This window comes from Pristis pectinata, chromosome 1 (assembly GCF_009764475.1).
Source record: "Pristis pectinata isolate sPriPec2 chromosome 1, sPriPec2.1.pri, whole genome shotgun sequence".
Taxonomy (NCBI): Eukaryota; Metazoa; Chordata; class Chondrichthyes; order Rhinopristiformes; family Pristidae; genus Pristis; species Pristis pectinata.
The window spans coordinates 68207629-68234031 of NC_067405.1; the positions used below are offsets into that span (position 1 = coordinate 68207629).

Genomic DNA, 26403 nt, shown 5'->3' on the forward strand with positions numbered 1-26403 from the left:
AAAGACAAATGATAAGAGATTTTATTCAAATGTTGATTGAGAAGAAAGCATTAAGTTTATGATGTAGCAAAAATTAAAGGTGTGCATAGGATGACCTTATGACATAGGAGGCAGCCATTCAATCCACTGAGTCTATTCTGGTTCACAGCACATTCCCATTCCCACACTAATTTTTCCTATAACCTTCCGTGCATCATTTTCCCAATATTTTCCTTATAACGTCCACCCACATACTCATCAACTCCCTGCCAGATTCTACCACTCACGTACACACTAGGAGCAATTCAGAGTGGCTTATCAACCTACCAACCCACACATCTTTGGGATGTGGGAGGAAACCCACCTGGTCAAAGGGAGAATGTGCAAATGCCACATGAGACAGCACCAGAGCTCTACCAGGTGCTCCACTGTGCCAGCCTCTGAGCCTAAGCCCACTTCCTCCACCTAGATCCCCTCCCCTAGCAATTCAGATCTTCATGATGGTCTAGGTGCCCCTTCACTCTCGTGCATACCTCACTGGCTGGGACCACTCTTATTTGGCTGAGAGCCCACAGTGACACCAGTACCTCTCCCCAACATGAGGACGTGCCTCACCCCTCTTGAACTAAATACCTAGGTATCACTGCTTCAAGACAAGTTGGAAAGACTGATCTGCTAACGGACTGTCAACAGGTTTTCATCACCGGTCATGAGTGCTTCATCTACTTCCTAACGCAGAGTACAGAGTGATGCGTGGATTTGTGATGGCAGTCAGGGAAAGATGAGCTTCTTCCTCAGGGTGTGTCGCAGGATGAGAGGCGTGGGCTGCAGTTGGCTCAGTTGCTCATTTCTGAACATCGTCTTCCTATTCACTTCTGTTAGTATCGAAATCAAATCCGATCTAGAGACAGTGTGGGAAAAAGTCAATCACAGATTCTGGTAAAACACAAAAACACCTCACAAATGCCCCCAGCGCAGACAGCGACTCTGCAAATGCCCCCAGCACAGACTGCGACTCTGCACAAATTTCTCAAAGTCTATCTGCAGTAACCACTGGGTTTCAGATTTACCAAGGGTACCTGTTAAATCCTGAGTAACCATGATTAACTGAGTAACCATTCTTCCTAACTCAGAAGAAAGGTCACTGACCTGAAACTATTTCTCTCTCCACAGATGCTACCTGATCTGTTGAATATTTCCGGCAATTTCTTTTTTTTTAAAACAGCCCCACCTTCACCATACTGGTGGAACTCTAAGACTGGTGAACCCAAAGCTCGGGCCATACCTGGTGAACCCACACCTGGCTCAGGACTCACATGACGTACTTGCACCTCCAGTACTTACTTGTGTTGATATTTTCGCAGATACTTTGACAGAGTGCACATGAAGGAGGATGGTTGTTGAGGTGCCTGGTGAAGCAGGCTCTGAGAGACCTGGCAGCAACACCACAGAATATCTGCTTCCTGAGGAACTATTTCCTCCCAGTCATTGCCATCAACTTGAATTGGGTCTCCATTACTCTGGGCACCAGCTATCTCCAATTCGCTGTCTGCCGTAGCCATGAGGAAGTCCTGAACAAAGAAGAGCCTGGGTTTGCCCAGAAGGGGGCGGCACTGCTGCCCTTTGAAATAGCGCTGGATTTGCTCAAAGTAAAGTCCAGGGCTAGTCCCATCAACCGCAAGGATGCAATCCCGTGTCCCACGGCTGACAATGCAACAAACAAAGCAGTCAAAAGTGGCCAGGTCATCCCGTTCTGATGTTTCCTTCAAAATCTTTTCCATCTCGTTCAGCTCGACATAGAGGTGGAGGAGGACATGGAAATGCAGGGCCTCAAATGTCTTCTTCAACAGATCTGGAGGAACAAACCGGGTGCATGGGCAACACAGTCAATACGTGAGGAAGAGAGGTGTGGGGGCAGCTAAATAGGGAAAGAGGGCGGTGGAGAGGTCAATACACAAGGAACGTGGAGGGAGCAGTGAAGGGAAAGAAAGCGGGAGATTGGTGTTAATGGACTAATGTACAGTGTGAGGGAGGAGTTTAATGCACAGTGAACAAGGGGAGTTAATTGGCTGAGGTTCATTACATATGGAAGGGAGTGTTATTAAATGAAAGTGGAAGAATAATAAGTAGTAAAAGAGAGGGATTTGATCCACTGTGACATCTACTTGTGAATCAGGGGAAATATACAATTGGTAATTGGTTTATTATTGTCACATGTACTGAGATACAGTGAAAAGCTTTTGTTTGCATGCCATCCAGACAGATTATTCCATACATAAGTACATCAAGGTAGTACAAAAGGAAAAACAATAGCAGAATGCAGAATATAGTGTCACAGTTACAGAGAAAGTGCAGTGCAGGTAGAAAAATAAGGTGCAAAGGCCATGACGAGGTAGATTAAGAGATCAAGAGTTCTTCTTTAATGTACAAGAGGTCCGTTCAAAAGTCTTAGAGCAGTGGGATAGTAGCTGTTCTTGAGTCTGGTGGTGCATCTTCTGCCTGATGGAATTGGGGGAGGAGAGAATGACTGGAGTAGGAGGGGTCTTTGATTATGTTGACTGCTTTTCTGAGGCAGCAGGAAGTATTGACAGAGTCAATGGAGGGGAGGCTGGTTTTCATGATAGGTTGGGCTGTATCCACAACTCTCTGCAATTTCTTGCGGTATTGGGCAGAGCAGTTGCCATACCAAGCTGTGATGCATCCGGATAGGATGACTTCCATGGTGCATCTGTAAGAATTGGTGAGGGTCAACAGGGACATGCCAAATTTCCTTAGGCTTCTGATGAAGTGGAAACACTGATGTGCTTTCTTGGCCATAGCATCTACCTACGCAGTACATATCATGGTGAAGGAGAAGATTTTAAAACTTGGGAACATGGTGGGATTTAATAATGTGTAAGTCCTGATGCACTGCGAACAAGGTGTGCGCAGCAACATGGAGAACTGAGGGACAGAATGAGTGGTTGGGGGCTGGGTTAATATACAGTATGCAATGCACAGGGGAGTTGGGGAGAGGGTTAAATACATAACAGATGAAGGTGATCAAATGTACATTTGACTAAAGGGAGTAACACACAGGGAATGATGAGACAATGGAGAGCAAACAGGGAAAGGGTGGGTGGGTGGGGGCCAGTGTTAATATACAGAAAATTGTGGCAGGTTATTGCATTTCAAGTGGAGGAGGGTTAATGATCAGTTAATGAAGGGAGTTAACAATCAGCTACATGGGGTTCATGCACAGAAAACTGGGTGGATGCACTAAGAAGGGTCAGTACTCACTACATAGAGTGCAGCTCAGAGCACTCACCTGCATCGGTTCCAATACAATCAATGATTAAACAAAGGCCAGTGGAGTTACTCTGCATCTTGTAAGTCCCCAGTATATTCTGTAACATAAAGAACAGCATTATAATAAAAAACTTGCATTTAGCACAGTGCTTTAAATCTGATAATCTGCTCTAGTGGTGTTGGGAAAGGGATTAATGTTCACTTGTCCCAGAATGGGTGGTCCTTTGTTGTTCTCCCAATCGGCCATGAGCCAGTGACCCAGAGGGAAGAAATAGTCTCCATTTACTCTGTCCACTGAAAGACAGCAGCTCTAACTTCGCAGCACTCCTTCAGTACTTCAGAAATGTCAGCCCATGTCTGTGCACAAGTCCTCAGACTGCTATTTGAACCCTCGATCTTCTGACTCACAGTTTCCACCTGCAGGACAATGTGTGATGACAGCAGCCACTGTGACTTAGAGTAAGCACTGGAATGCTGCACCGGGTAACAAACTGCGAAGGGAATTGGATTTAATTACCTGCAGCACAGAATTGACTCCATCAGTGTTGGTTTAATGGGTTTAAGTCCTACTTGAAAGTCTTGAGACAAAAATCTCAGCCACACACAAGTAAGTGGTAAGAACGTGCTCAGTGTTTGAAGTACCTTTGCTCAGAGATGCTGAATTGAAGCCTGTCTACTCCCTTTGATGAACGACACCATTTTGAAGGAGGGCAGAAGAGTCTTCCTCAGTGCATTGGCCAATATTTATTCCTCAATGTCATTGATAAAAGGATTATCAGGTCTATTACACTGCACTTGTGGGAGCTTGTCACCTTTCCTACATTACACTAATGAATACAATTCACTGGCTATAAATCTCTTTAGGACTTCAAGGGTATTTTTTTTTCACTGAGTTCAATCAGGTGATATATATGAGCTATTTGGTGTGATGTAGACCCTAAACTGCTATCACAAAATGTCTCTTCAGTCTCCAAGCATCTGTTGAGGAGAGTTACTGGCCTTCACTAAGTTCCCTCGGTGATGAGGGAAGCGGAACTGGGATGGGGAAAATACAAACCTGTTTCCCCACCTCTCTCAGAGGGGCTAAAGCTTGCTGGGGCTCATGTTCAAAGCACCAGCCACCCTACCCATACCATTCAAGGGTCCAAGCATGCGAGGCCCTCGACAGTTTTGATGGGAAGGAGATCACCCAATAGGCTGTTCTCCAATAGTGCCAGCGTTGCATATTTCCTTTCTTGTAATCATGATGTGCACGTGTAAACCCCACATTGGCCAATATTTCAGCTGGTAGAGCCACTGCCTCACAGCATCAGGGATCCAGGTTCAATCCTGATCTCCAGTGCTGTCCGTATGGAGTTTGCATGTTCTCCCTGTGACCGTATGGGTTCCTCCCACATCCCAGACATGTGAGTTGGTAAGTTAATTGCCCCGAGAGTGCAGGTGAGTGGTAGAATCTGGGGAGAGTTGATGGGAATGTGGGGAGAATAAAAAGCGGGATTAATGTAGGATCAGTGTAAATGGTGCTTGATGATTGGCATGGACTTGGTGGACTGAATGGCCTGTATCCAGGCCAAGTGACTCTGTGACTCTCTTCAGCAGGTGATCACCTCCTCCACCCTGAGCTCAACATTTCTCCCACTTGCAGCAATCCCTGGATCCCTGCAAGAGTGACCACCATTGGGTGACACTCCCAACCCTGCTCTCAACAGCTCCCTAGTGTGTGCAGTCCCTTCCTATCCTTGTCCCTCTCCTTCAAGTACCCCATTGTGTTTGACCCCTCCAATAACAAGCATTCCCCAATACGTGCAACTTCCCCTGAGCGTTCCTTCATATGTAACCAGCCTGAGCAGCAATCACCTAAAGAGTGTCCCAGCCCCATCTCCCACGGCACGTGACCAAATGCCGCTTCCCCGCTGTGAGATAGCCATCTCTGGCTGTCGGAACTTTCACTGAGGTGAGAACATTTGCACCCACATCCCACATGTGTGAAACTCCCCTTTCCCCATTCAAATTCATGTTCTTTCCCCTTGCCACACTGTGACACCATTCCAGCTCCAGCACACGACGTGCGCCTATTGCTACCTGCTGTACGGCGCAGCTTGTTCCTGGAGCAGTGGCCTGAGCTGACTCGGGCATGGGACTGCTCAGTGTTGTCTCTCTGTGCTCTTCAGCTGCAGAGGAAAAACAGGCAGGTTGAGTGAGGCAGTTCGTCACAAACTGTAACTGAACATTTACATTCAGCTTCGACATCCAAATGAAGAAGCATTTAACAATAACAAGGAATAAATCTAAGCCATGATTTGGGAGAGAAGAATGTATTCTCATGGTGAGAGGTGGCATTGCCTGAACACATTAGCCCCAATTCTTAGTGCACCATCAAAATCTGCCAGGCGAAGGCCAAGCAAGATTGCACTTCCATTCTGACTGTGATCTGGGGCCCCAGCTGGAACCTCACACACTCTGCCCTCGTTCAGGTCCTGAGAATCCTGCTGCATTTCTTTCGTTACTCTCTTAAACCACTGCACTGGTCCAGAAGAAACACAAGGTAACAGATGATTCTTTCTAACAGTCCCCACTGGCATTTAGCCACCTCTCAAGCAGTTTCCTAAGCTCACCCCACTCCCTTATCCCTTTTGCTCACCCTTCCTTTAGCTTCTATCAAATCTATGCCAACATGATCTTTGCTTTAAACACTGATTTTGACAATGAATTCACAGACTCACTACAATCAATAAATACACGTCCCCTACACTCACTGCCAGCCCATTGATCACTGAATGTCCGAAGTATGACATGCACACATGCAACTGTTAGACATGGAATGGTTTAACTCAGCAGATATAAGAAGCTCCCCTACACCAGGTACAGAGTTTAACATCCATATTTAGCAATTGTTACTTACACACGGCCACTGATACCCCTGGGCAATTTGAGTGAACATGCTGTCTCAATAACTGGTTTGTAATCACAGGCTGCACACTGCTTATCACCTGGAAGATGAAAGAAAACAACAGCAATAAAGAGTTAAAACAGGCAGTCTCAGGAAACCTCAAGATTTTGGAAGGGAGGGATTATTAGAATAATCACATCTAGAGATAGACGAGCCAGGAGCACAGTTGGGTAATGTTGATGAGAAGGAAATAGACAATGAAAGCGTAGATTTGTAACACAGATCATCGTTGGATTAAATATGACACTGCTGTGAACAGTCTGGTTCAGATTCAGACAGTTAGCAGGGAGGGGGATAGAATCAATGGCAGGGGACTGAACTCTTGTTAACCACACAGAACCTCAGTAACTAAACACAGCCACACCACTAATTCCAGTCAGCCCCAGTCCGGACATGCAAAATTATCAAAGCCATGCCAGCTGCAAAACATGGAAAGGGGAAAGGGCAGAGCTGGGGAGCCAAAGTAAAAAAAAAATACAATATTTTATAAATATTTTCAAGTCTTTTCAGAGATTCCGACCCAATTTTGTTCAATGTGCTCCGGACCAAATCCACACTCCTGCCGGGGAATAGAAACGGGAATAACGTTCTGATAGGCATCAGATCTTCTTGCAGAATGAACACATTCACCTAAGATAGAGAGGGGACAGAGATTACAATATTGTCATTAACATCATGATTTGCTGCAAGTTGCTCCAATTTACACAATCCCTGCAGTTACCTGCAACTATCCTGAACAAATACACACCCTACAAAAACCTGCAGCTTGCTCTGAGCTATATGAGCATGAACACATTCATCCATACAGCCCTTCCATACCTGCAGCCAACGAAGTTTGTTGAAATCTAGCCACCGTTTTAATGCACGAATCATAACCTCTGAGTGTATACACGGAGATCCTATATACAATAGCCAAATATGATAATCCAGCATGCTCAGGACTTTAGTGGTGCCAGAATGACAATGTTTCCAGACTATTGGATGTTACTTCGCTTAATACCTCAACACGTTTAGATGTTACACAGTGTGATAATAAATTTTCCAGCGAACCAGGTAAATTGAAAAGGAGCATGGAAACCGGGGCCCCGGTGTGAGGAAAGGGAGAATGGGAACTGGGGCCCGGATGAGTGGGACTTGAACCCACAGATGTCAAACACAGGGATGAGAGTGCCAAGTCACAGGTGATACAGTCACCTACAGCCAATAGAACCCCTGCAGAACCCTATAACTGCCTTGAATAGAACAGTACAGAGCAGGAACAGGCCCTTCGGCCCACAATGAATACCGCAGAAACATATATCACCATCATTACCTGTAACTTATTTTAACCAATCTAATCATTGCCACAAATTATAACTCCCTTTAATTGATTGGCACCTGCTTAGTACCAAAGGGTTTAGACGGGGCAGAGTTTGTAAAGTGTGTCCAGGACGGATTCCTGTCACAGTATGTTGACAGGCTGACTTGAGGGAATGCCATATTAGATCTAGTATTAGGTAATGAACCGGGTCAGGTGACAGATCTCTCAGTGGGTGAGCATTTGGGGCACAGTGATCACCGCTCTCTAACCTTTAGCATTGTCATGGACAAGGATAGGAGCAAAGAGGACAGTAAGATATTTAAATGGAGAAGGGCAAATTATGAGGCTAGAACTTGCAAGTGTAATTGGGATCACATTTTTGAAAGGAAATGTACTATGGAGATGTGGTCATTGTTCAGGGATCTCTTGCAGGATGTTAGGGATAAATTTGTCCTGGTGAGGCAGAGGAAGAATGGCAGGGTGAAGCAACCATGGGTGACAAGAGAGGTGGAACATCTAGTTAGGAGGAAGAAGGCAACATACATAACGTGTAGGCAGCAAGGATCAGACAGGGCTCTTGAGGAATATAGAGTAGCAAGGAAGGAATTTAAGAAGAGGCTGAAGAGAGCAAGAAGGGGACGTGAAAAGGCCTTGGCGAGTAAAGTTAAGGAAAACCCCATGGCATTTTTCACTTATGTGAAGAGCAGAAGGCTGACGAGAGTAAAGGTAGGACTGATTAGAGACAAAGGTGGGAAGATGTGCCTGAAGCTGTGGAAGTGGGTGAGGTCCTCAATGAATACTTCTCTTCAGTATTCACCAAGGAGAGGGGCCTTGATGACGCTGAGGACAGTGTTGATAAGGTTAATGTTCCAGAGCATGTGGATATCAAGAGAGAGGATGTGTTGGAGCTGTTATAAAATATTAGGACAGATAAGTCCCCAGGGCCTGACGGAATATTCCCTAGGCTGCTCGGAGAGGCGAGGGAGGAGATTGCTGAACCGTTGGCTAGGATCTTTGAGTCCTCGTTGTCCATGGGAATGGTACCGGAGGAATGGAGGGTGGCAAATGTTGTCCCCTTATTCAAAAAAGGTAGTAGGGATAGTCCAGGGAATTATAGACCAGTGAGCCTTACGTCTGTGTTGGGCAAGCTGTTGGAAAGGATTCTTAGACATAGGATCTACGAGCATTTAGAGAATCATGGTCTGATTAGGGACAGCCAGCATGGCTTTGTGAAGGGCAGATCCTGTCTCACAAACCTGATAGTGTTCTTTGAGGAGGTGACCAGGCAGATTGATGAGGATAGTGCAGTAGATGTGGTCTACATGGATTTTAGTAAGGCATTTGACAAGGTTCCACATGGCAGGCTTCTTCAGAAGGTCAGAGGGCATGGGATCCAGGGAAGCTTGGTTGTGTGGATTCAGAATTGGCTTGCCTGTAGAAAGCAGAGGGTTGTGGTGGAGGGAGTGCATTCAGATTGGAGGGCTGTGACAAGCGGTGTCCCACAAGGATCGGTTCTGGGACCTCTGCTTTTAGCGATTTTTATTAATGACTTAGATGAGGGGGTAGAAGGGTGGGTTGGCAAGTTTGCAGACGACACAAAGGTTGGTGGTGTTGGAGATAGTGTAGAGGATTATCGAAGATTGCAGAGGGACATTGATAGGATGCAGAGCTGGGCTGAGAACTGGCAGATGGAGTTCAATCCGGAGAAGTGTGAGGTGGTACACTTTGGAAGGACAAACTCCAAGGTGGAGTACAAAGTTAATGGCAGGATTCTGGGTAGTGTGGAGGAGCAGAGGGATCTGGGGGATCATTTCCACAGATCCCTGAAAGTTGCCTCACAGGTGGATAGGGTAGTTAAGAAAGTTTATGGGATGTTAGCACTCATAAGTCGTGGGATCAAGTTTAAAAGAGCCGTGAGGTAATGATGCAGCTCTACAAAACTCTGGTTAGGCCACACTTAGAGTACTGTGTCCAGTTCTGGTCGCCTCATTATAGGAAGGATGTGGAAGCGTTGGAAAGGGTGCAGAGGAGATTTACCAGGATGCTGCCTGGTTTAGAGAGTCTGCATTATGAGGAGAGACTAAGGGAGCTAGGGCTTTACTCTTTGGAGAGAAGGAGGATGAGAGGAGACGTGATAGAAGTGTACAAAATACTAAGAGGAATAGATAAGAGTAGACAGCCAGCGCCTCTTTCCCAGGGCACCAATGCTCAATACAAGAGGGCATGGCTTTAAAGTAATGGGTGGGAAGTTCAAGGGAGATATCAGAGGAAGGTTTTTTTACCCAGAGGGTGGTTGGGGCGTGGAATGCGCTGCCTGAGGTGGTGGTGGAGGCAGGTACATTGGTCAAATTCAAGAGATTGCTAGATAAGCATATGGAGGAATTTAAAATAGAGGGATATGTGGTAGGAAGGGGTTAGATAGCCTTAGGTGAGATTTAAAGGTCGGCACAATATTGTGGGTCGAAGGGCCTGTATTGTGCTGTACTGTTCTATGATTCTACGATTCTATGAATCCAACATAACACATTGATTATTCTATGAATCCTCCCCCCCAAAAAAATCAATCTAACCCAGTCCCTCTCTCCCATTCAGTGTTTTCCCAAAATTGAGTCTTTATTCTCCCAATGGTGTTCTGCTGACTCCTGAGTGGCTAGTTTCCATTAACTCAGAAGTTTGCAAGTGAACTGATCAAAATCCCAACCCAAGATCACCACAAGCGGACTGATAAATATTGACTGAGTAATGCATCCAGATTCAGTAACAATCCCATGCAATCTGATGAACGGTCAAATCCAGTCTACATCTGTGAATGTCGGTCTACGTCTGTGAAGAGTCTGATCTGTTCCCAGGTTAACAACTACCTTGTTTATATTTTTCCCACCTTGTCAACTCCCCACTGTTTATTCTCAAGCGTTTGTCCAGTTTTTCACAGTATTCCCTGGTTTTCACAGGATCCCCCCTCCCCAGTGTACTTCTTCCTGGCACTTAAAATTTTCCCATTCCCCACTGCGTGTTTACACTCACCCTTACCCCTGCATTGCCCCAGTATTTATTTGCACTCACCCATTTGCTTGTATTTTGAGATTTTCTTCATCAGATCGATTCTCCGAATACTGGTCAGGCAATCTTCCACCACAGCCAAATTATTCTCATCAATTTTGCCACATTTCTCCAGTTCAACAACTAAATCTAAGAAAGTCTGGCAGGAAAAAAGAAATCTCCATTAGCTCATGACCAGCTCCCAACACTCAACTAGCAGATCCTATGAAAATGCCAACCTAATATCACTCCCCAGTATTAACAGGTAATCATCAAGGAGGGAGGAACTTTAAACAATCCCTACGACTCGAAAAGAGTATTAGGCAAACTAATGGGGCTAAAGGATCGTAAAAGAAGTGACTGTAGTGACGGTGGATGCATTGATTGTAATCCAACTAAAATCCCTTCCTAATCCCTGGAGCCCCAGAGGATTGGAACATCACAGATTTGATGCCAGTCTTCAGGAAAGAAAGGAGACTGAAAGCAAGAAACTATAGGTCAATAAATCTAAATGCATCATTGGGAAAATGCTGTAGTCCTTTATTGATGAGGTAACAGCATTTAGAAAACTATAAGATTTAACTATACGATTTAGAAAACTACAAACCTTGGAAGTATAGGCCAGTAAGTCTGTCATCTGTGGTAGGCAAGTTACTGGAGAGGATTCTGAGGGATAAGGTGTATGTACATCTAGAAAGATGGGTTGATTAGTGGTAGTTAGCGTGGCTTTGTGCATGGGAGATCACATCTTATGAACTTGATTGAGTTTTTTGATGAGGTGACTAAGAAGGTTGATGACGGCAGGGTGGTAGATGTGGTTTATATGGACTTTAGTAAGGCCTTTGATAAGGTTCCACACGGTAGGCTGCTGTGGAAGTTTAGATCACATGGAATCCAGGGAGAGCTGTCTAATTGGATACACAATTGGCTTGATGGTAAAAAGCAGAGGATGAGGCGGAAGGTTGTTTCTCGGACTGGAGGCCTGTGTCTGGTCATGTGCCTCAGGGGTCGGAGCCGGGTCCATTGTTGTTTGTCATCTATATCAACGATTTGGATAAGAATGTACAGGGCATGGTTGTTTAGTTTGCAGATGACACTAAAATAGGTGGTATAGTGGACAATGAAGAAGATTATCAAAAATTGCAGTGGGATCTTGATCAGCTGAATAAGTGGGCTGAGGAATGGCAAATGGAGTTTAATTTGGATTAGTGTGAAGTATTGCACTTTGGAAAGTCAAATCCAGGTAGGACTCTTCACAGTGAATGGCAGGGCCCTGAGAAGTGTTGTGTCATCCCTAAGGATGAACCTTGGAGCACAAGTACATGGTTCACTGAAAGTGGAGTCACAGGTAAACAGGGTGGTGAAGAAGGCTTTTCGCATGCTGGCCTTTATAGGTCAGGGCATTGAGTATAAAAGTTGGGAGGTCATGGTGCAGTTGTACAGGATGCTGGTGAGGCCGCACTTAGAATATTGTGTTCAGTTTTAGTTGATTTGCTACAGGAAAGTTGTTATTAAACTGGAAAGAGTGCATAAAAGATTTACAAGGATGTTGCCAGGACTTGAACAACTGAGTTATAGGGAGAGGTTGGACAGGCTAGGACTTTATTCCTTGGAGCATAGGAGACTGAAAGGTGATCTTATAGAGGTGTATAAAATCATGACGGGTATAGATAGGGTGAATGCACTGTCTTTTTCCCCAGAGTTAGGGAATCGAGAAATGGAGGACATAGGTTTAAGGTGAGGGGGAGAAGATTTAATAGAAACTTGAGGAACAACTTTTTTTTTACACAAAGTGTGGTATCAATGTGGAATGAGCTGCCAGAGGAAGTGGTTCAGGCAGCTAGAATAACAACTTTTAAAAGACAGTTAGACAGGCACATGGATTGGAAAGGTTTAGAAGGTTATGGACCAAATGCTGGCAAATGGGACTAGCTTGGATGGGCCATCTTGGTTGGCATGGACCAGTTGGGCTGAAGGGCCTGCTTCCATGCTCTATGACTCCATGAACTCTATAAAACAATTAAGGAGAGTAAATATGGCTTCATGAAAGAGAAATTGATTAACTTTCTAGAGTGCTTTGAGGATGTAACAAACAGGGATTGGATAAATAGATATGCTGTATTTTGATTTCCAAAAGGCACTTGATAAGGTGCCAAATAACAGGTGAGAAGGCACGCGGAATGGCCCTTTTCCCATCTGGCAGAAGATGCATGTAGCCCTGCAGCAGCCAGCAAATCTATCCTCATCCATCTTGCCAGTCTTCCAAATGCTCCCTCATTTCTATGGGTATCCATAAGTCGGGAGTTTGTAACCCAGGAGGACCTGTCCTGCAATACACCTGGCAACTCAAAAGGAAGCCTGGGTAACAGAACCAGTTAAGTTTCAAGGGAGGGCAGCCACAGAGCCAGGTGAATTGAAAGTAAACACGTAACCAGGGCCCCGTGGAATGATCAGGATTGCTGGAACCGGAGCCTCAAGGAGTACTTGGGAGGGCCGGAACTGGGGCCCAGGGAGTTGGAAGGGAGTGCTGGATCCAGGGCTTTGGGGAGTAGGAAGGGAGCACGAGATCTTGGGAACCGGGGAGTGAAAGGGACTGTGGGAAACAGGACCCGGGTGAATGGAAAGTGTAAAGGTCACCTGGTGATCCAGTTGCTGAACCACTGGGATTTCTAAGTAGTTGGATAGTGGGTTATCAGTTTACTATAGACAGGTTAAATGAGTGGGCGAGATGTTGGCAGATGCACTGGGGAATGTGAAGTTATCTGCTTTGAGAAGGGAGAATGAGAAAGCAAATTATTTAAAGTAACAAGACTGTAAAATGTTGTGAAATAAAGGGAGTTGGGAGTCCTTGTACATGAAACACAAGAAGTTTTTAGGAAGGCTAATGGAATGTTGGCCTTTACGGCAAGGGATCTGGAGTATAAAAATAGGTAAGGTATGCTGCAGCTTTCCAGGGTATTAGTGGGACTGCAGCTGGAGTACTGCTTACAGTTTTAAGTCTCCATATTTAAGAAGGATGTGCTTGTATTGGAGGTGGTGCAGAGAAAGTGGAACAAGTTAATTCCTGGGATGAAAGTGTTAGTGTATGAAGAGAGGTTGAGCAGATTCAGCATATAATTGTCAGAGTACAGAACAACAAGAAATAATCTTATTAAAACATACAAGATTCTGAGGAGGGTTGACAGGGTAAATGCTGAGAAGGTGCTTTCCCCGATGGAGGTACCTAGATCAAGAGGGCATAGTTTCAGCATAAGGGATTGTCCATTTCAAACTGGGATGAGGCAGAATCTCTGGAATTGTGAATTTACGGAACTCAAAAGAGGTGGAGGCAGGGATCAGCAGATATTTGGATAATAAGAGAGTCAAGCGGTATGGGGAGAGAGCAGGAAAGAGGTGCTGAGGCCAAGGTTGGATAAGCCAAGATCTTCCTGAATGGTGGAACATGCTTGAGAATCCAAAAGGACTACTACTGCTCTGAATGCTCTTATCACCAGAAACAGACTGATATGTATTGACTCAGTAAAACCATCCAGCTTCTGAAACAGTCCAAGCTGGCCTGTATTCATTGGTGAGCCATCTGTCTCCAGTCTACTCCCAGACCAAACTGTATCCAGGCTTTTTGACCTTGGTCTGTTTCCTAGTTTTGAACAATTTGAGTCCAGGCCATTAGGAGCTCTGATCTTAGAGATTACTGTGATTAGGACAGTCTGGTCCAGCCTCTTCCAGGACTTAGAAGACTCTGATCCCTGAACATCTGTGGGTTAGGAGAGTCTTCTAAGCCCATAAATGGCCTAGTATCATAAATCTGATCACAATCTATGCTGGGTTCAGGAGGCTATAATTCCAACTGGATCCATGCTTGAGGCATCTGATCCCAGGCTTGGGACAATCTGCTTCTGAGGTGTTCCTGGTTTTTGAGCAATCAGCTCTTAGAGCATTCCCAGGTTCAGGAGAGTTTGATCCTAGAATGTTCCCAGGTTTAGAAAAGTCTGACCAAGACTGTGACTGGGTGAAGAGTAATCTGATCCCAGATCATCTCACGTGTTGAATATACCGATACCAGTCCTCCCCTGCCTGTTGAACAGTTTCTGGAGGATGACCAGTCTAATCTTAACGGAAGCCAATGATGAAACCTGATTCTATCTGTACCCGAGTGCTAAACACTCTAATCCCCTTTGGACCCAGCAAAAATTAGTCTGATTCTGCCTCTACTCCGGGTTCACAATACACCTGGTGCAGTCTGGTGATAGAGGCAAAGCAAAAGCAAGGAGGGGTGAAAACAAGAAGACCAAAAGAACAGGAATTGTCAGAAAGGACATGTCTCTAGAATGGCCTTCTGGCTCAGGATATGTTTAGAAATTCAGCAGAGTCTAGGAGGAGGAGAGAGGGAGCTTTCTCATAAAGTTAATCCAGCTATTGTTGGCGAGGTGTGTTTTCAGAGTGCAACAGGAATCTTGTTGATCAATTAAAGTGTTTTCCATTCTGCGCACCAATCTGGTTTATTGTTGTAAATGAAGTCCCTGCAATCTAGCTGTTCAGCAATCTACTGTCATATTCATTCAGACGGTAAATGACAACGATTGAAACTCATCTGGGATGTGACTGAAGACGGTGATAAAATGCTGTTGGGGTGCAGTTCCCCCCCCCTATCATGCAAGAAAAATTGCTGGGCTAATGAAACTAAGTTGCAGTTTACAGCATTTGATTGCAGATGGATAACTTTACACATAATCATCATCTACTTCACAGCCACAGCTCATGCACAGACAGGCCAGGGACAAAGCAATTACCTTCACTGTTTCCAGGCGGCCTTTTGGAATTTGACAACTCAATAAAAATAAGACAGATCTCAAATCTTCTTGCGAGAGGTTTTCACTGATGTCCACCAGCAGCTGCCTGTGTTAAGGATTGCAAATTATCAGCTGGTTTCCCAATAAACCAATGCTCTATTATTCTGGGGCATTGCTCTAAAGTACTCTAAAGGACCATTGGACAGGGCATCTGGAATAGCTATAACACTAGTAATGCCCTTTATATTAAGGGACTAAATTACACAGGGATTGATGTCATCTTACAGCTGCACATCATGTTGATGAAACCTCAGGCACACAGACCATGGAACCACCTTGTGGGGTTGCAGCACAGATTCATTTGAATACTGGGGCCAAAGGGGTTAAATTATAAGGATAGGTTGCACAGTCCAGACTCTCAATTAGAAATTGAGCTGTTTAAGATGATTAAGGTATGGGTAATGCAGGTGGAGAGAAACAATTTTCTCTGGTAGGAGAGTCCAGGATTGGAGCTATGCTGTTGAGGAGCGTTTGTCAGAATGCACTTCTTCAGATACAGGGTCATGGAAATCCACAACTGCCAGCCCCTAAATGCTGCACTGGAACTTTGAGAGACTGATGGAGTTTCATTAAATGAAGTTCTCAGAAATATGGATTAAAGGTGACTAAATGGGACATATATTGGTTTAGACAGGATCTAACTGAAGGCAGAACAGTCTCAAGGAGCTGAATGTTTCCTTCTGTTGCATTACTTACATGAATAAATTGATATTCCTACATTCAGATTGGTCCAAGTGTCCATTACTCTTTTGAATTCTTGAAACATTCCTGATCTAATGCAACAATGACCAAACATAAAGGTAGGGAGAGGGTGTGGTGGGTATGAATTTAGTTGGATTGTTTTTAGCTGGTAGACACAATGGCTTCCTTCTATGCTGTAACTGTTCAGTAATTGACCAATACGGGCACCGTGCCTTCCCCTGACTGCTTGGCTAAGACAGAGTTGCTCTCCGCTCCCTTCACAACATCGATTCTGACTGCTCAGTACAGCTAACAACATAATGCCATTTGCTGTCTACCCAGGAGAAGAAATAGATGTACCCAGATTCTCTGTTAAGTTGGAGGCACAGCTGGGGATACTGTGGTTTACGAAACTACACTGGTATGAGGTGCATTAGCTATGGGAAAATGCATTAAAAGACATAAACAGTGAATGAGCAATGGCCAAGATTTAATGAATCAATGCATGGCTTACAGCAAAAGGACTTCTTTAATGCACTTTAAATAATGAGAGATTGAAAGGCCTTGGTGTCATCTTACTGAAATCAGAAAAGGGGTCTGGTAAGAGGCATCTGGAGTAGTGTACAGGTCTGGTCTCTCTAGCTAAGGAAGGATATACTTGTAATAGAAGTCACCAGATTGATTCCTGGGAGTATTATCCTATGAAGAGAGATCATGAAGACAGGGCCTATACTCTTAAAAGTTTAGGAGAAAGAGAAGTGATCTCATTGAAACATACAAAATTCTTTTAGGGCACAGCAGGGTGGATATGGGACAATGTTTCTGTTGGTTGGGGTACCAAAAACCAAGGATCTCAGCCTCAGAATAACAGGAAGCCACTAGGTCAGAGATGAGAAGAAATTTGTGAATTCCCAACCCAAGGGGTTGTGGAGGCTCAGTCACTGAGTACTAAGTACATTCAAGACTGATAGCTATAGGTTTTTGGATTTAAGGGATTGAAGGGATTTGGGGTCAGTGTAGGAAAGTGGTGCTGAGATAAAAGATCAGCCATGATCTTGCTGAATGGCAGAGCATACAGGAGGGGCTGAGTGGCCTACTCCTGCTCCTATTTCTATTGCTCATCTGTTGTTACGTAGCTTTACCTGTATGAAGTCACGTATCCTTTACCAGCTCTCAAATTATTCTCCAAACTGATCGTGTCTACCTTCATTTTTCTCAGGATATCAAGTCTCCTTATCCGAAAAAGCAGCTCAGTTAGAAGGTCGAGCTTCAGCAGGTTCTGCTTGCTCAGAATCTCAAACAGTTCTTTCACTTCCCCGATTACCGAGTAGCCTTTGACAAAATCCGTGCACAAAAACACAATGATAGCACTTTCCTCTTGGGATAGTTCAGCAGCTATTCCCATGGCCTGTCTTCTGATCTCCTTATCACGTTGATTAAACATTGCAGAAAGTGGAGCAAGCTTCCCGACGGCTTCTCAGAAGCTAATATTCTCTCAAGGGATATTCTCGTGGTGTGATCTTATTCCTCCTGACGCTACCAACTTCTCTTTTGCAGCCAATAAAACTCAGACGGAGACCTGAACAGGGAAGTGAATACAGATTAACCAACCACACATCCTTATTTACTGAGACATCCTAATATTTCTGTGACTGATTCCAGAAATGATAGAAAAATGTGTAATTTTATTTTAAAGCTGCGCTTGCTCTGCTGGTTGCAATCATAACAACACAAGTTAAGGAAGCAGGAATAAACCATTCAGCCCTTTGTGCCTGCTGAGCCATTCTTTAAGATCCTTTATCTCAGCACCACTTTCCTGCACTAAGCCCAGATTCCCTTTCTCTCTAAAAATATATTGGTGTCTCTGTTGACTACACTCAGTGACTAAGCCTCCACAGCCCTCTTGGGTACAGAATTCCAAAGATAATGGCCAACGGGTAAAGAAATTTCTTCTCATCTCTGAGAACGGTTGATCTCTTGTTATGAAACTATAACCCTGGTCTCTAGACACCCCATCCAAGTGAAACATTAATCTTGCATGTATCTCATTAAGCCTCATAAGAATTCTCATTTCTTTTCGACAATATTATTCTTGTCACAATAGTGCACTAGAGATTCAAGAACAATGAACATCTCTAGGGACTTTATTTGTCCTGCGGCGTAATAGTTCAACTGGAATTCCCCAGAGAAAAAAGCATCACCAGAGCCCCAGCAATTTCCATATTTCTAAGATTCCAGTTCAAATCTGAAGAGTCTCTAGTTTTGTATATTCAGCCACCTCCTGGACCTATCCCTCTAGTTCCACCTTGTATTCCCCACCCATTTAAAACTGCGATAATCTGTTATCCCATTGTTTGGAAATTCCAGTAGTTCGGCATCTGGCTCACCAAGTGTTCCTGCTCTCCCTTCAAACTCATCAATGTCCCATTTCCCATGCTCCCTTTAAACTCACTGGGTTCACTGGAAAAATTTTACTAGATATCTTTATTAGTCACATGTACATCAAAACCCACTGTGAAATGAATATTTTGCATAGAGTGTTCTGGGGCAGCCCGCAAATGTCGCCACGCTTCTGGTGCCAACATAGCATACCCACAACTTCCTAACCCGTACGTCCTTTGGAATGTGGGAGGAAACCGGAGCACCCGGAGGAAACCCACACAGATATGGGGAGAACGTACAAACTCTTTACAGACAGCGGCGGGATTTGAACCCGGGTTACTGGCATTGTAATAGCATTACGCTAACCGCTACACTACCGTGCCTGCCATCTCTGGGTAATGAAGGGGTTTGTTTTTTTTACAGCTGTCCATAAGTCAATTTTGTCCATATGTCAGAAAATACACAAAAATCACTTGATATGGTAATCTGACCGCCACAGTATTGCAATGAACACCATCAAAAGCACATAAGACTGACTATAAAGAATAACCACTGTACGTGGGGGAAGAGAGGGCTGTCTGGCCAGATTCTACTCTAACTCCATCAACAAGCTTGCAGATAACACTACTGTAGTGGGCCAGATCTTAAACAATGACAAATTGGAGTACAGGAGAGAGATTGAGAGCCTAGTGGCATGGTGTCAAGACAACAACCTTTCCCCCAATGTCAGCAAAACAAAAGAGTTGGTCATTGACTTCAGGAAGTGGGGCAGGGTACATGCCCCTGTACATATGGTACTGAGGTGAAGATGGTTGAGAGCTTCAAATTCCTAGGTGTAAATATCACCAATAGCTTGTCCTGGTCCAATCACGTAGACACCATAGCCAAGAAAGCACACCAGCACCTCCACTTCCTCAGGAGGCGAAGGAAATTTGGCACGTCCCCATTGACTCTCACCAATTCTTACAGATGCATCACGGAAAGCATCTTATCTGGACGCATCACAGTTTGTTAAGGTAACTGCTCTGCCCAAGACCGCAATAAAGTGCAGAGAGTTGTGGATACAGCCTGAACAGTTACAGAAACCAGCCTCCCCTGCTTTGACTCTGTCTACACTACCTGCTGCAGGAAAGCAGCCAAAATAATCTAAGACCACTCCCACCCTGGTCATTCTCTCTTCACTCCCCTTGTGTTGGGCAGAAGAAAGAAAAGCTTGAAAACATGCACCACCAGGCTCAATGACAGCTTCTATCCCGCTATTATAAGACAACTGAATGGGCCTCTTGTACATTAAAGTTGAACTTTTAATCTCTGAATCTACCTCGTCGTGATCCTGGCAGTTTATTGTCAATCTGCACTGCACTTTCTCTGTAACTGCAACACTATATTCTGCATTCTGTTATTGCTTTTCCCTTTGTACTACCTCAGTGTACTCGTGTTTGGAATGATCGGTATGGATGGCATGCAAAACAGTTTTTCACTATATCTCAGTACATGTGACAATAATATATGAATTATCATATATAGGAACAAACATATGTACATATGTCAGACTTCTGAATTTAATATAATGGGAGCTTGCTCGTATGCAGGGCTGTCTGTAAGGTCAGCATCTGTAACCGGGGATGGCCTGTGTAATACTGTGTAACATCTATAAAAAGGAATTAAGTTGTGTTGGGTTTTTAATAGAAATAATACAAGTCCTTTACCAACACTAAACTATACTCAGGAAATCCACAGGTGTGAAACCAAACATCTGGTGCAGATTCAGCCTCATATCCTTGCCAGGGAGAGGCATAGAGTCAATGTCAGGGGGAAGAAGTATTCCTTGATTTATAAGTGTTCAATTTTTTTTAGTTATAATATCAGTAACTCTTTGGGGTATGTGCCTTTGATTTACATTTTTTCACTATGGTATAACAAATAGCGCACCTCTCATCGTCTGTATAAAGACACTGCGGGAAAAGAAAACATAAATGGATTTGCCCCAGCCTTATCAATTTAGGAAATCTCACTGGACAAAATGTTCTCCAGGAACACACTCCTCTTGTAAATGGACCCAATCCAAGATTTACAAAAGTGATATGATGCTGTAAAAAGTCTTGTGAAGTGAAATTTCACAAATCACGAAGGCTGGGCCAAATGCCCTTACAGGTTATTTTCCTACAATGTCCTTCTACATGTAGTGGGTGGCGTGCTATTTATAACAGCGAAAAATAGATCAATAAATTGAAGAGTCAATAGCCTTGGCATAAGACCATGGCATAATAACATAAATCTTCCTAGTTTTTATATTCTGGTGGTTTCATCTTCCCAGATGTGTTAATGGAGAATGGTGGAGGCTGTTCGGCCCCTTGAATCTTTGCTAAGATCCAAGTGTTTGGAGGTGGGGAGGGGGGGAAACTATGCAAGTTGGAAATCTGAACCAAAGCACGTCAGGCAGCATCTGTGGAGAGAAAAACAGTTCACATTTCAGGCCGGGAACAGACACACGGCCTCAGGTCTTCCCCACTAGAGGAGGCAACTCCTTTAATCAGGCTAACCCCGGGAAAAAGCACCACCCAAGTCCGTGCGGCCCTACCGGCCTGGGGCCTGCCGCTCCCCTGACTGATCCAGCCGTCGCCTCGGCGCCACCTCCGCTCACTCAGCAGCGGCCAATGCCCGGGCGTGCCTCGGGCCTGCGCCCACGCAGCTTGGTGCTGTTCCGCCTCGACAACTGGAACCAACGAGACGCCCCGGATCTCACCGACCGGAATCGCGCCGCTTGGGATCGATCCTCGCTGCAAACGAAAACGAAAGGGAAACCGGAAGCGGCTTGGCCGGGCTGCGCCTGGGGCCGATACTGACCCAGCCTCTGCTGCCCTAGCCTCTGCTGCCCTCTAAACAAGGCGTTGGTTGGGTCTGGCTATTCATTTACAACTTCTTACATATCCTCCACCGGCCATAGTTAACTCTTTTACTACAGGGTTGCAAGCTGTGCAGATATAAGACATCTTTGGACTTTCTGATTTTACTTTCCGGTATTTTTTATGTACCCTCTCAATGCTTTCCTAATTTTCCCCTTTTAATGCCACTCCTATGCTTCCTATACTAGGCAGGGCTTTGTGCAATATTAAACGCCATGGTATGTAGCACAGAGCCCAGTTCAACAGAATACTCCTACAAAGAACGAAGCTCAGGGTTTTTCAAATATCTCCTGCTTCTGTTGTTTATGTTCCGGGGTCTGGTGGTGGCACAATGGTTGTAACTGGATGAATAATTCCACCATGGTAGCTGTGGAATTGAAATACATTTAATGATGTGATGTAACAACCCAGCTATTCCTAGTAATGATGACCACATTGTAAAAATCCATCTTGTTCACTAATGTCCTTTAGGAAGATCTGCTATCCTTACCTGGTCTGGTCCATATCTGATTCCACCAGATTCCAGACCCACCAATATGACTGACTTTGAATTGCTGACCTTGCCATTGATGCCCAGATTCCCAACAAAAAAATGTTAAAACAGCACAAAATCCAGTACCACAGAGTACTGCTCCTACAGAGTACAAAACAGAATTTTGGCAATTGGGGAAATTGGGTGTATTGAGGGAAATCAATCCTGTTCTGGTACTTTACTCTTTAATAAGTTCTTGTACTGAATGGAGACGTGGTGTGGTGTGGACTACATATCCTACATCCTATGGGAGCTTCGGTCATCCTGTGTCGTGGATAATACATGCAGGAAGGGTGCCCCTGTCTGCAACCCCCACTCTCAGTTAATCCACTTCTCCATCTGCCACCCCTACTACCATCACCAGCAAAAGTACATCTGACCCCCAAGCCACCCCAACCCTCTTGTCTGCCAGGTACCCATTCCACCCCAGCTCACTCCTCATCTCTCAGGTTCACTGCGTCCAGCCCAACCAACAGCTTTCTCTTTCTCAAGGTAGCACAAAGCATAGTTGCCTTTATCAGCCAAGGCATAAAATAAAAGAGCAGGGAGTTCTTGCCAGAACTGTATACAATAAATTCATCCATAACCTGACTACCTCATACCCTTCTCATTATATTAGAGAAAAGATGCCATTGCATTGAAGAGAATGCAGAGATTTATGAAGCTATCAGGAGTGCAGAATTACATTTATGAGGAGAGACTGATAAAGCTGAGTTTGTTCCCCTGGAACAAAGATTGAAGGGAAATTTAATTGAAGGGTATAAAATTATGAGATAGAGTAAAAAGTAAGGATCTATTTCCCTTATTAGAGAGGTGGGTAATTAAGAGGCACAGATTCAAGTTAGTTGATGAAAGGAATTAGAGAAGTGTTGAGAAAAAGTTATTTCAATTAACAAGTAGTGGGGTTGGGAACTCACTCTCAATTGGGTGGTGAAGGCAGAAACCTTCACCGTGTTTAATAAATACCTGGATGACCCCTTGGATAGCAAAGTGGAACCCCTTGGATCCCACTTCCCAGTTCTGCAGATTAAGCTCAAATCCATTTTTGGCCAGATTTAACATGATGGGCCAAAAGCTCAGTTGAAGGTCAAATAGAACCTTAGTTTCAAATAATCCCATACAGCCTGACCCTAACTTTTACTTGGAATGGAACAAGTCATGAGGATATAAGATATTGATTTCAGTTGCCACAAGGGAAATTATGACTTGTTCAATAACAACATTGACAATTTGACAGGACAGTGGATGACTAAGACAAATGTGTGGTATTGCCAGTAAAATGGTAATGAGAGCTAGGTACTCTTTGCATACTTGTGGAATCTGACATTCCCCGATGATATCTCTGCAAGGCACCATGTGGATGCGAAATAAGAGGGCCAAGGATAGGGTACTTGCAGGAGCCTAGAATTAATGCCACTATTACCTAAGGTTAAACAATAACCACATGGAACAGGTACTGAAGAGTGAAACCAATCCCCAGCTTCAGGAGGGTACGCAACATGACAGAAAATCAATGGATAAAAAGCAGAAGAGAAATATCCAAGAGCACAGTTGGTGACTCGGTAGATTGTTTTATTTTTAAATGGAAGTTTAATTCTCATTTCAAATGCTAGTTACTGTCCACCAACTGAGGAAAGTTGGGGAGATACCACAAATTCCAGGAAGCTTCCTTGATTTTAAGAGTTCATTTTCTAATGATGTCCTCCATTCTTCTTTGGATCTGATAGTGCATATTCGACACCCAATGCCACAACAAATGCTGCAAATCCCCACTTGAAGCCACGAAAGAAAACATTGCTGAAAGTGATTGGTTTAGCAAAGCCTCCACTGAACCGCCACGCCTCGTTGCTGCAAAGATACAAGGCAACATAGAAAATAGTCAGTCCTGGGCACAGCTCCATCACATGGTCACATACCCAGAAAAGTATCACTTGGTTCCAATACCAATTGAAATCTTAATTACCAATGCTAAATTAACTTAATTACCAATACTAAGTTGCCAATGGGACTGCTCTGTTTGTGACAAAAGATAGCTGACACCTTCAACAGGAGATAAAGCACTACCACAAAAGCACAGAAAATGCTGGAAACAATCAATAAGTCTGACAGCAAACGTGGAAATAGAATCAGAGTTAGTGTTTCAGAACTATGAAGAAAAAGAAAAAATAAATTAGTTTTAAGTTGCGGAGAGGGATGGATGGGACAAAGAGAACATCTCTGACAGGCTGAGGTCAGAGTTGATGTGGGGATAATCTGTTGATGAGGCCACCTAGTTGATAGGTTAATGAGGGTGAGAGAGAGAATACACCATATCAGACCTGCCCGAAATGCCTACCATGTCAGGAAGAGGGAAAATTTGAGCAAAAATTACAGATGAATAGTCAACAGCAGATCAGGCCAGTTCTGATACAAACACAACACTTCTTCCCTGAAAATGTTGAATTTGATATTGAAACAGTTGAGAGCTTCATTATAACAGTGCAGGAGGCTATAGGCAGATAGGTCAGAATGGGAGTAGGACAGAGAATTAAAGTGAGAGGCATATAGAAGACTGAATAAATGCACTCCACAAAGTGATACTGCATCTGCATTTGGCTTCTTCAATGTCGAGAAGATCCCACTGTGAACACTGAATATAGTGGAAGAAGTGCAAATTAATCACTGCTTCATCTGGTTTGGTTCCTGGATAGAATGAAGGGAATAGGTAAAAGGACAAGTGTTGCATATTGCAGCCTTCCAGATCTGATATCAAATTCAGCAGTTTAGGGTAATTCATTTTTTGCTTGCACCACAACTGATTATTTCTAATGTAGGTCATCCATCTGTGGAAATAAAACCTGGGGAATTACTACTGACTGCCCAAGTTAGTATCTCTTTGTTAACACTATTTAATCCACTGGGAGTTTCCATCCGAATTGATCTACATTTCCCAGCTTTCACACATACCTTTGTTTACATTCCCTCTCACTATCCTAAAATCAGATGGCCTATTAATACCCTGGCCTCATATTATCAAAAACCCTTCCTTTTTCTGATCCACTGCTCCCGGCTTTTACTGGAGTTTAAAACTAACATTTTATTTCATCCCCAATTTTGACAAAGGGTCTTTGACTGAAACATTAATGCAGTTTCCCTTTCCATTGACACTGCCAGAGCTGTTGAGTTTCTAGTATTTTCTGTTTTTACTTCAGACTTCCAACATCTATAGTTTTTCTGATTATGATTTACTGGGAGGTCACTACTGACTGGCTGATCACAATTGGAGGAGAATCAAAACATGGAACAATTCACCCTTTTAATTCTGGTGTCATTCTGCTGTATGTGTGTTCAACACTCTCTATGGTCACAGCACGTCCACAACTGTGCTCCAGACAGGATCTGACCTAGCGTAATATTTGTTTCATTCCCTTGTTTGCCCACTCATGCCTCATTTATGCAGGCACAGACCAGCTCCAGACCCTCCCAGATGGTCTTCCTTCCAAGGGAAGGAGACAGGAAGTGTTCGGGCACTGGGATAGGCTCTCTCAGTGCAATCACTGGTTCTGGCATCTGGGCATAGATAACAATGTAGCTGCTGGTCAGCCGCACGCTCATAAACCGGTCCCTGCTCACAAGAATGATAAATCAGAAGCAGAGAGCGAAAAATAGTAACCCAGACACTACCATGTTCCTGAGCAAAGGAACATGCTGGGATCGTTACTGGGATTACATACAAACACACAATTGCTGTGGTATTCTCACAAAACTCTAAACTGTCCTGATACCCGAGAATAATCTAAGGTGATTTATCATTGCCGAACTGAATGGTTGGCAATGTCTTGTTTCAGATGGCATTTGTTCTGCCCTCTCAAAACAAGCTGATGGGCTGTTTCTGAAGAGTGTGTGTGTGTGGGGGGGGGGAGGGTTATAGTTATCCCTCCACTACTGTCAGAAATAGGCAGATGATCCTCCCCACCCCCACTCCGCCGTCCTCCTCTCACCGGGCCCAGGGGTCGCGCAGGCCCCGCCGCGCCAGCCTCTCCTGCACGTCCTCCAGCGGGGTGCCCCGCGGGCTCCAACTCCTGAAGTCGGGCAGCTCGGCTCCGCGCCCCATCCTCCGCGTCCTCCGACTGAACCGGAAGCACCACGCACAAGAGCGGCGGAAGTCCCCGCCCCCCCGCTCACTGCGCGTGCGTGGCCGAGTGGCTTTGGCGGTGGTGCTGCGGGAATGGGAAGAGCCTGCGGTTGAGAAGTGGTTGGAAATAGGAGGGATTGGGATTGAGTGAAGAACCATTTTGGGAGGAGACAGACATTGAGACTGACTTGCAGGAGTGGAGTTGTGAAAGGAACTGGGATTCTGCAAGAAATTGGATTATTGGATCATCTGCCAGGAATTGGATTATTGCAAAGGGATTGAGTGAATAACAATCAATGGGATGGGACAATAAATAGGAATGGGATTTGGAAAACGGGAGGGAGTGGAATGCGACATGGAAATGAGGGAATTTTGTCAGGGA

At 44.5% G+C, this 26403-nt stretch overlaps 2 protein-coding genes across 2 annotated transcripts; both read right to left on the reverse strand.

Annotated features, from left to right (window-relative positions):
* Positions 1-21383, reverse strand: LOC127570894 (CASP8 and FADD-like apoptosis regulator). The gene is made up of 10 exons (XM_052016804.1): positions 21051-21383; positions 17230-17666; positions 15347-15452; positions 10581-10716; positions 6738-6847; positions 6170-6257; positions 5350-5438; positions 3287-3365; positions 1324-1831; positions 1-880 (listed from the first exon to the last, which is right to left on the reverse strand). The coding sequence occupies exons 2-10, from the start codon at positions 17529-17531 to the stop codon at positions 751-753; spliced, it is 1548 nt and encodes a 515-aa protein (XP_051872764.1). The 5' UTR covers positions 17532-17666; positions 21051-21383; the 3' UTR covers positions 1-750.
* Positions 21384-23462: 2079 nt separating this feature from the next.
* Positions 23463-26044, reverse strand: ndufb3 (NADH:ubiquinone oxidoreductase subunit B3). Its single transcript, XM_052016818.1, has 2 exons — positions 25888-26044; positions 23463-23755 (listed from the first exon to the last, which is right to left on the reverse strand). The coding sequence occupies exons 1-2, from the start codon at positions 25998-26000 to the stop codon at positions 23599-23601; spliced, it is 270 nt and encodes an 89-aa protein (XP_051872778.1). The 5' UTR covers positions 26001-26044; the 3' UTR covers positions 23463-23598.
* Positions 26045-26403: the final 359 nt, after the last annotated feature.